Source organism: Tiliqua scincoides, chromosome 1, assembly GCF_035046505.1.
Source record: "Tiliqua scincoides isolate rTilSci1 chromosome 1, rTilSci1.hap2, whole genome shotgun sequence".
NCBI lineage: Eukaryota > Metazoa > Chordata > Lepidosauria > Squamata > Scincidae > Tiliqua > Tiliqua scincoides.
Genome location: NC_089821.1, coordinates 130,561,078 through 130,575,013, shown reverse-complemented (window position 1 = coordinate 130,575,013; position 13,936 = coordinate 130,561,078). Strand labels below are relative to the sequence as shown.

General features: G+C 43.5%; 1 protein-coding gene across 16 annotated transcripts in view; it reads left to right on the top strand.

The window, feature by feature from the left end:
• LRRFIP1 (LRR binding FLII interacting protein 1) overlaps nt 1-13,936 on the top strand; it is a 122,688-nt gene that overhangs the window by 32,668 nt on the left and 76,084 nt on the right. For all 16 annotated transcript variants that reach the window (XM_066627877.1, XM_066627789.1, XM_066627703.1 and 13 more), the window contains exon 2: nt 6,448-6,534. In XM_066627877.1, the coding sequence (XP_066483974.1) occupies nt 6,448-6,534 (87 nt within the window). The remainder of the gene's footprint in view (nt 1-6,447; nt 6,535-13,936) is intronic.

Sequence of the window (13,936 nt, the reverse complement as noted above, 5' to 3'; positions counted from 1 at the left end):
CTTTCAGAAGGCGTTAGAGACGGTCCTTCACCAAAGGCTACTGAAAAAAATCCACAGTCAGGGAATTAGAGGGCGGGTCCTCTCCTGGATTGAGAACTGGTTGAAGACCAGGAAACAGAGAGTGGGTGTCAATGGGCAATTTTCACAAGTTAGAGAGGTGAAAAGCGGTGTGCCCCAAGGATCTGTCCTGGGACCGGTGCTTTTCAACCTCTTCATAAATGACCTGGAGACAGGGTTGAGCAGTGAGGCGGCTAAGTTTGCAGACGACACCAAACTTTTCCGAGTAGTGAAGAACAGAAGTGATTGTGAGGAGCTCCAGAAGGATCTCTCCAAACTAGCAGAATGGGCAGCAAAATGGCAGATGCGTTTCAATGTTAGTAAGTGTAAAGTCATGCACATTGGGGCAAAAAATCAAAACTTCACATATAGGCTGATGGGTTCTGAGCTGTCTGTGACAGATCAGGAGAGAGATCTTGGGATGGAGGTGGACAGGTCGATGAAAGTGTCGACCCAATGTGCGGCAGCAGTAAAGAAGGCCAATTCTGTGCTTGGGATCATTAGAAAAGGTATTGAGAACAAAACAGCTAACATTATAATGCCGTTGTACAAATCTATGGTAAGGCCACACCTGGAGTATTGTGTCCAGTTCTGGTCGCCACATCTCAAAAAGGACATAGTGGAAATGGAAAAGGTGTAAAAGAGAGCGACTAAGATGATTACTGGGCTGGGGCACCTTCCTTATGAGGAAAGGCTACGGCGTTTGGGCCTCTTCAGCCTAGAAAAGAGACGCCTGAGGGGGGACATGATTGAGACATACAAAATTATGCATGGGAAGGATAAAGTGGATAGAGAGATGCTCTTTACACTCTCACACAACACCAGAACCAGGGGACATCCACTAAAATTGAGTGTTGGGAGGGTTAGGACAGACAAAAGAAAATATTTCTTTACTCAGCGTGTGGTCGGTCTGTGGAACTCCTTGCCACACAGGATGTGGTGACGGCATCTGGCCTGGATGCCTTTAAAAGGGGATTGGACAAGTTTCTGGAGGAAAAATCCATTACGGGTTACAAGCCATGATGTGTATGTGCAACCTCCTGATTTTAGAAATGGGCTATGTCAGAATGCCAGATGCAAGGGAGGGCGCTAGGATGCAGGTCTCTTGTTACCTGGTGTGCTCCCTGGGGCATTTGGTGGGCCGCTGTGAGATACAGGAAGCTGGACTAGATGGGCCTATGACCTGATCCAGTGGGGCTGTTCTTATGTTCTTATGTTCTTGCTTGACTGCTAGTATCCTTTTGTCCCAGGGATCAGTTTATCATCAATAACTGGATGGTAGAGGTGAGTTGAGAGGGAAGTTGGAAGGCAATCATTTTGGTTTGTGAAAGGAGCGTGTATGGCAGAGACCCTCAGGACTGTAGGTTCAACCAAGTTGTATGTGTCCCAGTCCCCCAGACACTTGTTTTGTCTAGTGCTCAAAGCATTGATGCCCCTTGTATGTTTCAGTTTACCTCTGAGCAGTCACCTTATGTGGCTACTGATCTTGATTATTTTATTTATTTATTTAGCACATTCATATAATGCTGTCTCCTGAAGGAGGTTGTGTATATAGCTTCCCCCCTTCTTTTTTCGGCACAACAGTCCTATGAGGTAAATTGGATTAATTTGGTGATAGTGACTGATACTAAGGCACATAGTGAACTTCATAGCTGAAGGGAGATTTGAACCTGGATCTTTGTGGTCTAAATTCCATATTCTAACCACTATATCACACTGCTGTCTGTCCAGATAAAACCTTTAGACTGACACTATGACAATCAATAATTGGAAATTAGCAATGTGGGGGTGGAAATTGGCAGATATTTGATTATAGAAGCCATCCAGCACTTGGCTTTTCAACATAAAATGTGAGTTCCTAATATTTGAGACTGAGAGTTTAGTTAATTTTGTTAATGTACCAACCATTCTGCTGTGGTGTTTACTTCATGACTGAGCTTGCCAAGCTGGCCTGTCAGATAGAGTGAAGTTGCTTAATCTTACTGTTGGAATAGTTCAGAATGCACACTGAGGCTAACTCTTCAAAGGGAGTGTGCAATTTTATAGCCTTTGTTTCCTTTTTATAACTTTTGCAATATATAGAGTTGTCAACTCCTGAGCAACAAATTCTGGTACTTGGATGGGGTCCTAGAGGTGAGACCTGTGTGCTTTGGTCTAGAATTTGGCAGGGTTGGGGGATGAACCCACAGAAAACTCTGTTTTATCTGAATACTATTCCATGTATTTACAAGCCCTGGAGGTTGGGATTTCACTCTTTGCTGCTGAGTCACCACCACTATCACAGCAGCCCCATTGACTCACTGCTGCCATTCAACCAGGAGGCTGTTGCTGGGGTGGGGGCAAAAAGCTGTCTGGGCTCAGTGCCCATAGGTGAGGCAGATATTGCAGCTCACACTGAGTGGTAGAGAGTGCAAACAAACTTGGAGTGTGTTTCACCCAAGTCTGCTGCCCCTTCTTTGCAGTCTTCCGTGAATAGAGCCAGCCCAGTGCTTCAGTGAGTAAGAAAGAGAGAGCAGAGAGCAGTGACTCTACTCCTTTACCTTTTTTCTTCTTTGTGGTCCCTTAAACAAAGCAATAAGTGCTAAATGCACCCCAGCTTTCATCATGTCCTGCACTTCCTGTTATGTTTAAATGGACCACAAAGTTGGAGAAAGGTAAGGTGGTAGATGGCAGGTAGATGGCAGGGTGCAGGGTGTGGGTTACAGTGCATGGTCCACTTTTGGGTGGTAAATCACCTTCTGCTGCCCTTGACCTGGTAATGTGGGTGCCCCATCTTTCACATTCAGTTCATTGTGTGGAGAATGCAAAACTATTTGTAAGACACGTGTGTTGTAGTGAAGGTTACTGGAATTTTTGTTACTTTAGTGCATATAGAAGGAAGAATGGGGCAGGAAGCTGATTCTTTCTCAACAGCATTTCTGTGATGGAGAAACTGAAGTTGCCCCAATACTGCTTGTACACAAAAATATAACATTCACTCAAGAATCCCTAATGGTGCAAGTTAAAAGGTTTGGAAAATGTAGGGAGTCTAAACATGTTATCTGTGTAGTTAATATTGTGTGTCAGATAAAATTTAAGAATATTTTGAAGTGCAATCCTACTTTGATCTTTGGCCAGTGCAAGCCCCTTGCACCAGGCCAGAAGTGTTGTGAATGTGCCTTAAAGCACGTTCACACCTCCTTTCCACTCAGTGCAACACATGTGCTGACTCATGAAGTCTGAATTCAACCTCCATGGCACCCAACACAGGTAAGGTTGTGCCGGCCAAGGTCTGCTGACTTAGAGGATTGGGGAGGGTGGTACTAGGGCATAAAATAAGAGGAGCCCTGTTGGATCAGGCCCAAGGCACATCTAGTTCAGCTTCCTTTATCTCACAGCTGCCCACCAGATACCTCAGAGAGCACACAAGATACTTGCATCTCACTTTCACTCCTCTGCATCTGGCATTCTGTTTACCCTCAGACTCTCCAATGAAGACACTGGATTGCAATTGGGTTTAACTTGTGCTACTTTATTAAACAGTGACCAGTTTTTAATGCATGAACCTACTGAACACACCTTCCCTCCCTCGCCAATCTGGGGTAGGCAAAAAACTGCCATCCACAGCCAATTCGAATGACAGAAAAAAATTCCTAACTAACCCTCATGATGAGTGACCAGCTAATCTCAGACTGTTCATACCCATCGTGGTTTGTAACCCATGATGGATTTTTCCTCCAGAAATCTGTCCAATCCTGTTTTAAAGGCATCGAGGCCAGATACCATCACCACATCCTGCAACAAGAGTTCCACAGACTAATTACATGCTGGTTAAAGAAATATTTTCTTTTGTCTGTTCTGACTCTCCAGCCACTCAATTTTAGTGGATGTCCCCTAGTTCTAGAGTTGTGTGAGAGGGAAAAGAGCACCCCTTTATTCACTCTATTGATCTCTTGCATAATTCTGTATGTCCCAATCATGTCCCCTCTCAGGTGCCTCTTTACTAGGCAGAAGAACCTCAAAATGTTGCAGGTTCGACCTACGAATGTCCCTTTCGTAAGGGAGGTGCCCAAGACCAGTAATCATTTTGGCCACTCTCTTCTGCATAGTCTACTGTGTAAGGCATTTTTTTGGTGGGGGAAAGGGAGGGCTGAAGGCCCAGGAGGAGTGTAGGACTGGATCCTGACCCTTCTCCTGAACAGTCCAGCATTACACTGGGCTTCTTGGATCTGTGCTAGTGATTTGGCTGATGCCAATCTGAGTAGCCCCATTGCAGTGGCAACGGCATTACTAGGGGTAAGGGAACATAGCTCCCTTACTCTGAGTTGTACTCCATCCACCTCCAACACTGTGTTTTATACGACATAAGCCAGGTGGCCTGCCTGTTCCAACGCAGGTTAGGATTGGGCTGCCTGAGTATAAAGAGCCATGTATTTTTGATAATGTGACTGAAATTGAATAATTTTTAAACATCATAGTGATGAACAAGAGAGCTCTTCTTCAGTTGGAAGCATTAGTGTCTGTGATAAAATATCATACATATAAAAAAAATCTTGATCTGAAGCCAGTCTTTCTGGAAACATACATTCATAAGAATCTGCAAAGACCCCCCCCCCCGACAACAGTGTATTCTAGTTCTGAATGCACAGTGGTAACATGCATTTAATGTTAGTAAAAACTGGTTTTATGTGAGCAGGCCAAGATGTACTGGATACCAAGACATTTAGTAAAGTTTTCAGGATTTATTATTTGGGAATACAGGTTGAGCCTCATTATTTGTGTGGGTTCCAGTCCAAGCACGTACATGGATGGCAAAAAATGCACTATAGCAAATCAATTTTAAAAAAAGTTTCTTTGCTCCAGTGATTTAAAAACAGCCTTGCTGCCTTTGTGATGTAAGATAAGAGTCATTAAGAAGACAATCCATCAATCAGTCTTCTTTCAGGGGCTTCACTCAGCCCCTCCCTTCACCAATGCAAAGTGATCACCTTTCTTTCATGTGCTCAGGGGGAAGGGAGGGGTCGCCCAGAGGGAGAAGGATTGATGGATTGTCAGCCAGCTGCCCCCCCTCTCATTAAGTAGACTATTGTTAAAGGACTGTTCAGTTTTTTAAACTGATTTTAAAGGGATGCATTTTTCCCCTTCTCCAGGGATCAGCACATTTCATCGCATTTGCAGGGCTCATTTCGCTTTGAGTCAAATCCATGTATAAAAAAATCAGTGTATAAATAGGCTGGACCTGTACATGTCTCATGCACCTAGTATCAAACTCTGGATCAAGTGAATTTTTCAGAATCTTGCTATACTTTTTTCCCCAGATCTCAGTTATGTTCTTTTTGAGTCATTAGATACTTGTACTAAAGTGCAGTTTTCTGAGAGGTTTAATCATGGTCCGTCTCCAAGCCAGAAGAGCAAGTACTTTACATGTTATCATATATTTGAACAGAAGTCAAGTTCGAAGTTTTGCCCTCTAGTTTTATATATTCTCTCTCTCTCTCTCTCTCTCTCTCTCTGTGGGTCTTGTGTTCAAACTTTCTGTTGTGCAAGTATGATGATGAGTACTGGATCAACTGGAAGTTGAGTAGACAACTGGAGACAGCTCAGTCATTAGGTAGCTGGAAGCTTCTGTAATTAGTCCATTTTACTGAATAGAAGTTAGGCAAGAACACATTCATTGGTTGAGGCTGGAACAAAACTAGGTGGATTTGTGCCTCTTGTAACAAACTTATTTTTTCCTGAAGCACAGAGGTCTGAAAAAACCTGTACAATACTGCATTTTGTTTATGCCTGAAGTATGTTGTTAGCCAGCCCTTTTGAGTATTTATTTACTCATTTAGCTATGTAAACCACTTTGATCTCTCTCTCTCTCTCTCTCTCTCTCTCTCTCTCTCTCTCTCTCTCTCTCTCTCGGTGTGTGTGTGTGTGTAAAGTTCTTCATAAATATTTCTCCTTGTAACTTTTTGAAAGAATACAGTATTTTAATCAGAAATTGGCCATATGCAAAAATGATCCCCCATAGTACTTGTGATTTTTTTTACTGCTATTCCCGTTTGATTTTTTATGACTCTTGTCTCCTTTCCATTCTGCATTAATATTTATAAACAATTCATTTCAGATTTATGTCCCTTGGGGAAAAAGTCCTTTTATTACAAAGGACTGTTGATGAGAGTTACTATGATTATGCCAAACAGGTCTCTGTTGGTAAACCTTTGAGCATGCTAATGGTATTTCATTAGGTGACAGCACGAAGTACTGTTTTTGGAATACTACCGTGACTGATACGAAGTATTTTACGTAAAAGTCTGCTGACGGCTTGTATGTGCTTCTCCCTCTCTTTCTCCCTCTTTGTCAGCAAAGGAATATTCTTCAGTAAACTCTGTGAAATTTAGCATTGTTCTTTTTTGCTGTTAGGCTGAAGCAAGGCTTGCGGCAAAGCGTGCAGCACGAGCTGAAGCAAGGGAAATCCGAATGAAGGAACTTGAGAGGCAGCAAAAGGAAGTAAGTTAAAAGTGTTTAACTGTATGTTGTTTTTTCCCATTGATATAAGGTTACAAGAATTACTAATTAATTTTTTTGAACTCTACTGGAAATAAGTTCTTTTGGAGCCACAATTGAAATTAAATGAAATAGTGACAATGTGCAACTCCTCGTTGTATTAATTTTAAAGTTGAGTTAGGACATATTTTAAAAGAAGTATAGGCATATAGCCATATCCACAGGGGTTCAACACCCCACACCCCCCGCTGATACAGTAAATCTGTGGATATGGGAGATACATTTAAAAAACATGGGGAAAGAAAAACAAAAGCCAAAAATAACTTTTTCTCCCAGTGTGCTGCAAAACTGCTGCATTTTTAAAACTGTCATCTCTTCCTGGTCACACTGCGGCTCCTCTCTTCGCTCAGTGTCACCCCAAAATGTATCGCTTACAACCCTCAAAACACACCAGTTTCACTGCACATCAGCAGGAAAAGCCATTTTTGGCTTTCGTTTTTACTTTCCCCATGTTTTTAAAATGACCCCTGTAACCTGCAGATAACTGAAACTGAGAATACTGGATCCATGGATACCAGGGTATGCCTGTATTGTTTCAAGTAATACTGAGAGTTTTTAAAATTAAATCTTTGTAGTTTGAAAAAAAAATCGAATGCTCTGGAAAAACACTTTGATTGAACAGGAGTCTTTTGATGATTTTTCAATAGTCAAAATGTGATAAAACATTCAGTCCTTATATATGGATATCGCGCTGAGCTGGTGCCATATCTGCACCAGAGCTAGTGCTTGGGTGTCATGAATAAGTCCATGTTAGGCCTAAGTTGGCATGAGAAGCCTGAACCAAACTAAGAAAGTGTAACTGAGAAGTTGCTAGCAGTTTCCAGCTGCAGGAATGTGGGTAAAAGAGGAAGGAATGTGTTGTCTCTCCTTCGATGACCAGGAAGGACAGATAACAAGATTTACGACCAATTGGAGTGCTAGCACCTTAGCAGACAAAGTCGCCTTAGCAAGGGTGATTGAGTGCAGCTGTGGATCTTTAGTTGGGAGAGGTAAGAATTATGAGGGGCTAGCAACAAGACCAACTTCTGGAAGTTTCTGTTCATCAAGGGTTCTGATTGGACAGTTAATAATTATGAAGTCACCTCAGTACTATTAGCATAAGAGGTATAATAATGAGTACCCAAGGGGTGTTTTAAGTTCGCTCTTGGACCGAGAATCGGGTGTGACAATCTGCACACGTGTAAGCTCCTTTGTGCATCATGGGCACCTGGCCCCATAGGTAGCCCTGGAGCTAAGAGATCTACAAGAGTAACTGACTCAAATGAGAGATAGGGATTAATAGAGATAGCCAGCTAGCTTTATTATTTTATTGCTGATATGTTTCACAGATGTTTATGCCTCTAGCATTTGCTACCTTATTGTAGAGTGTGTAACCTTATGTACTTAATAAACTAAAATATCTGTTACTGAGTCATTTCATTGTCTGTTGGGGACAAAGGTTCAGAATCCTGCCTAGCCGTTCAGCAAGCTACCAAGTACTCGTTGAGGTCTAGTAACTTGAGAACTGAGGCTTTAATTGGAAAAAGAGCTCAGTGCCTGCAAGGGATAGCATTAAGCCTAGAGGGTCTCAGTGTCCCTGGACTGAGGCACTGGCATGTACAGGGTGGTGGCAGTACTACCGGGCAAGGGGCTTTGCGGGTTTTAAGGTTCAGAAAACCAAGAACCCTAAGTTTCCAACCCCCCTTTGTTTATGACAACTGAGAACTCTCAGTCCAGGTCTCTACAGCCCCTAACTATAGAAGAAATCTCCAAAGGTATCTCAGTAGTCTCCTGTACTTTCCAAGCTGGGAGAGAGGAGACTAGTACCTTGTTCATCTGTGTAGAGTTGCCTGTGTACAGAGATTAGGGCTGGGTCATGTTCCTATAATTTTAATTTGATCACAACCAGTGTTGACGTGTTATGGCAACAACTTCAGCTACACAGAAGCAGAATTTGGATACAAAATTGTTCTTTTCTCGCTCTCCAAACCCATTCTTTACAATCTTTTGGAAATTGCAGATTCTATCCAATGTTTCAAATGCATCATTTTTTCTGTGATGACAAATAACTGAAATTGTGTGCCCTGTAATAAAATCTAAAATCTCTGCTGAGCAGTGCTCTTGGGTCAGAAGACAAATGTTCTCTGGTTCTTCCTGCTTGACAGCTGAAGAGAGCTTATTATTTATCAAACTCTCTGTGATGAATTTGCATCAATACTTGCTTCTCCTTTTATTCCCCAAGAATCTGTAGGGCACATGTGTAGTACTGGCATAGGCTTCTAGTTGATGTGGACAATGGTTACAATGTTTGTTTTTGTGTGCATTTTATATTTAGTCAACTGACAGTGGTTTCAAACGATTTTTTTTAAAGACTTCAGTCCCAAATAGAAATTTTAACTGGCTTGTTGAAGAGCCTGTCCACTATAACAGTTGCTTCTGTTTTTGTAGAATACTTCTTTGTAGACATAGCCAGAAGATGCACATTTATGGTAATTTGTATCTTCCTGCTGTGCCAGTGCAAACATCCAGTGCCAGTGTGAGGGATGCAAACATCATCACGCTGTACAAGAACAAAGGCGACAGGGGTGACTGCAATAACTACCGTGGCATCTCTCTCCTTAGCGTTGTAGGAAAGTTGTTTGCCCGAGTTGCACTAAAGAGGCTCCAGGTACTTGCAGAGAGCGTTTATCCAGAATCACAGTGCGGATTCCGAGCCAACAGGTCCACCACTGATATGGTATTCTCCCTTAGACAACTGCAGGAGAAATGCAGGGAACAACGACAGCCACTCTTTATAGCCTTCATAGATCTCACGAAGGCCTTCGACCTGGTCAGCAGAGATGGCCTCTTCAAGATTCTCCCCAAGATTGGATGTCCACCCAGGCTCCTCAGCATCATCAGATCCTTCCACAAGGACATGAAGGGCACTGTTGTCTTCGATGGCACCACATCAGACCCCTTTGACATCCGAAGCGGCGTGAAGCAGGGCTGTGTTCTTGCACCAACCTTGTTTGGGATTTTCTTCGCTGTCCTGCTGAAGCATGCCTTTGGAACCGCAACAGAAGGCATCTATCTCCGAACCAGATCAGATGGAAAGCTCTTCAACCTCTCCAGACTGAGAGCAAAGTCCAAAGTCCAGCTGAAATGTCTGCGTGACTTCCTCTTTGCCGACGATGCAGCTGTCACTACCCACTCTGCCAAAGATCTCCAGCAGCTCATGGATCGTTTTAGCAAGGCCTGCCAAGATTTTGGACTGACGATCATCCTGAAGAAAACACAGGTCATGGTTCAGGATGTGGACTCACCTCCCTGCATTACAGTCTCTGCGCATAAACTGGAGGTTGTCCATGACTTTGTGTACCTTGGCTCAATGATCTCTGACACTCTTACTCTCGATACCGAACTAAACAAGCGCATCGGTAAAGCAGCTGCCACGTTTTCCAGACTCACAAAGAGAGTCTGGTCCAACAAGAAGCTGACGGAACATACCAAGATCCAAGTCTACTGAGCTTGTGTCCTGAGTACACTTCTGTACTGCAGCGAGTCATGGACTCTTCACTCACAGCAGGAGAGGAAACTGAACACTTTCCACATGCGCTGCCTCCGACGCATTCTCGGCATCACCTGCCAGGAAAAAGTTCCAAACAACACAGTCCTGGAACGTGCTGGAATCCCTAGCATGTATGCACTGCTGAAACAGACGCCTGTGTTGGCTCGGTCATGTTGTGAGAATGGATGATGGCCGGATCCCAAAGGATCTCCTCTATGGAGAACTCGTGCAAGGAAAGCGCCCTACAGGTAGACCACAGCTGCGATACAACAACATCTGCAAGAGGGATCTGAAGGCCTTAGGAGTGGACCTCAACAAGTGGGAAACCCTGGCCTCTGAGTGGCCCGCTTGGAGGCAGGCTGTGCAGCATGGCCTTTCCCAGTTTGAAGAGACACTTGGCCAACAGTCTGAGGCTAAGAGGCAAAGAAGGAAGGCCCATAGCCAGGGAGACAGACCAGGGTCAGACTGCACTTGCTCCCGTTGTGGAAGGGATTGTCACTCCCGAATTGGCCTTTTCAGCCACACTAGACGATGTTCCAAAACCACCTTTCAGAGCGCGATACCATAGTCTCTCGAGACTGAAGGTTGCCAACATGCATGCTGTGCCAGTCCTGAGTAATAGGGTTACCTAAACAGTGTTGGAACAAGCCATAGTAAATAACTATGTCCCTAGCTGTAAAAACATTCATGGGCATAATGTAAACATTTCGGTATGCTAGTGGAGCTCACAAAACTTGGACCTGAATATAACCTTCAGGAGCTCAAAGAATAGGTGAGGTTCCAGAACTGTTCCTTTTTTTTCAACTGGCCTGGCCTGCAGTGATGGGAGCTGTAGCAGCAATACTTTGATCCAGAAAGAGGGGGAGAATGGTGTTTTCTTCTTCCTTCCAATTTCCTGCCACTCACAGGTCCTCAGAGAGGCCCCTTCCATCTTTTGAGGCCCTAGGCATAGTAAAAAAAACAAACAAAAAAAAACATTATACCAAGTTACAGTGCATCACTTATTTTATGAGCTATGCTGAGCATCATATTTATTTACTATGGTTTGTTCCAGTACTGTTTAGGAAATCCTGTGTCTCAGGATTTGTCGCAGCAAGAGGATATAAATACTCTACCATACTTGTAATCTTCTGGCTATGTCTACAATGGAGCCACAATATGTTGATATGACGTTATATTTTGGTTTGTTAGGGATGCGCATAAAAACAAGTTGCAATATTAAATGTCACAAAATTAATGATTATCTTCATTTGAAGACCCCTTTGAGCTTGAGGCCTAGTCCAAATGGCCTTCCTGCCATCACCCTGCTGATTGCACCTGGGCATGCTGCATAGCAGTGCTTGAGGATGAAAGACCTCAGTAACTCTTGGGAAAGTAGTTGGGTGACTTCTGAAATTGGTTTTGCTCAGATGTTAAAGCAAGCTGTTTCTATTTGAAAGTTGCTTTTTTTTATTTTCTAAGCCACTTAACTGGGGTAAGTGACCCATTCTATTAAATGTATGATTTTGCTTGCATACACTTTAGGCTTCTTACTTCCTGCTTTCTAAGTTTAAAGTGTGTTTCTAGTCTCAAATACCCTATCCCAGTGGTTCTCGAACTTTTCCGGCTCGTGCCTTCCCTGATCCTTGTAGCCATTGGTCACTCATGGCTCCCCGTTACAACACCTCACCTCAGTTACCCCCAAAATGGGGATGAAGATGTTATAATTATACACTAGAAACAAGGCTACCAGCACTCTGAGGCTGCAATCCTAACCACACTTACCTGAGAGTAAGCCCCATTGAACAAAATAGGACTTACTTCTGAGTAGACCTGGTTAGGATTGTGCCCTGAGTTTGTTAGCAGCACACCTGGAGAGTTTTGGAAAGGGAGGGGGGAAGTAATGAATTTGCTGGGGAAGGGGAAGACTTTGTTTTGTGTGTATCTGCTAATTGCAAACTGAGACCTAGAGACTGTTTGGCTGGAATCCTAACCCAACTTTCCTGGGAGTAAGTTCCATTGAACACAATAGGACTTACTTCTGACAAAAACTGACCTAGCTAGGATTGTGCCTTTTGTCTTACAGTAGCAGCCAACAGAGTACCCCCCCCCCCCCAATGAGGCAGGAGAAAAGAGGTATGGCTGAAAAAGAATGGGGATTTTTTATTTTTAATCAATTTTTGGAGACAAAGCCATCAAGAGTGGCTTTTTTTCTTTTTTGAAGGGGGAAGAAAAAGAGAAAGGTGAGGATCCTGGGTTAAGCTGACACAGACCCCCCAAGCCTATGTAGGTCTACTCAGAAGTAAGCCCCATCTGAGTCAATGGGGCTTACTCCCAGGAAAGTGTGGAAAAGATTGCAGCCACATACAGCAAGATTACAACTCACCCCAAAGTAGATGGGGGCTGCTCACACACACACATCCAACATACAGATGCCACCCCTGTTCCCCCCAGGCAAGACGGAGGGATGCAGGCTGGAGCATTTGGACACCCCCCCCCAGGAGCAGGCTGGCTCCTTCCTTCCCAAGCAGCCCTAACCAATCCCAGGATGCCCAGGGCAAGGGGCACACTGGGAAATGTAGTCCTTGGGGCGAGGTTGCACATGGAGAGAGCTCCATGATGAGATGCAGCACCTCTGCCTGCCCAGCCAACCTTCTCTCCCACCTCCCCCCACCATGTTTCACGCTTCACGCTGCCCCACCCACCTGCAGAAAAGCAGCAAGTCAGGAGGCAGCTGCCGGTCACCTCTCCCCAAGATGCCTGTCGACACCCCTGGAGGCTAGCCACGCCTCACTAGGAAGGCGGGACGCACAGATTGAATACTTCAGCCCTATCGTGTTATCAGTTGAAAATCAGCCTGATTAATTCAAAATTTACTGAAAATTTCAGTGTATCAATAACAAAATAAGAATGTGTGAGAATTATTTCTTTCAAACAGGAGATGGTTTTAGATTTATATCTTTTTCAACCATAAAATTTTCAAAACAGCTTATAACATTTAAAAATAAAATCAGTGTTAACTTTGAGGGCCAAGAAAGGGAGTAAAATCTTTTCTTGAAGTACCTTATGTTGGTAGGTATGGAATGGCAATAGACTGGACAGTGTTCTCTCCTCTTATTTTTCTCCTGGTGTAGAGCTCTTAATATCCTAGAGACCAAGCAAGGACGAGGCAGTTGCTCTATTGCTTGAGGCACCTTCTGTTCGTGGTTATCTTAATGGTGTTTGGCACAGGGGCCAGTTTGAACAGTATCCATTCCACCATTCCCTGCTCTCTGTGATTAGGGTGTGAGCACACTGAAGCCACAAAATGTGCTATGTATTTATGTTTGGTGAGTGTTGGGGTGCTGAGGGAGTTTGGGAATGAGAAGAACGGGAAAATGTACATTTTTAAATTTCAAGAGACACACAAAATAAAGTTCAGGAGATGCAAAATAGTCACAAATCTAAGTTTCAAGGGCTGATTGCAACTCATAGATAAATCTTAAACGAATAACTGTGATGAAATCAAAATGAAAAATGTTAAAGCAATGACTAAAAAGTGAGAAAGGGATTAAGAGTTCCATTGGTTCAATAGGTTCCCTTTTAAATCTTTTAGTTTTAAAGAAAGATTTTGTCCTAGCTCAGCCAGAACTGAGTATTGTAATGAGTTCTTGTAGACAAGAGTGTTCTTTTACTGGAGAGTCAGCTCATATAAATGATTCCTAGCAGAGGCATCCTCTTACGCACCAAAACAGCAAAGCTAGAACACATGAGAAGCTGAAACAAAATGTTGAAATATATATCCAACTCCTAGCAGAAGTCCTCTATTCAGGGCTCCAGCCAACTTCCATGAGGAAC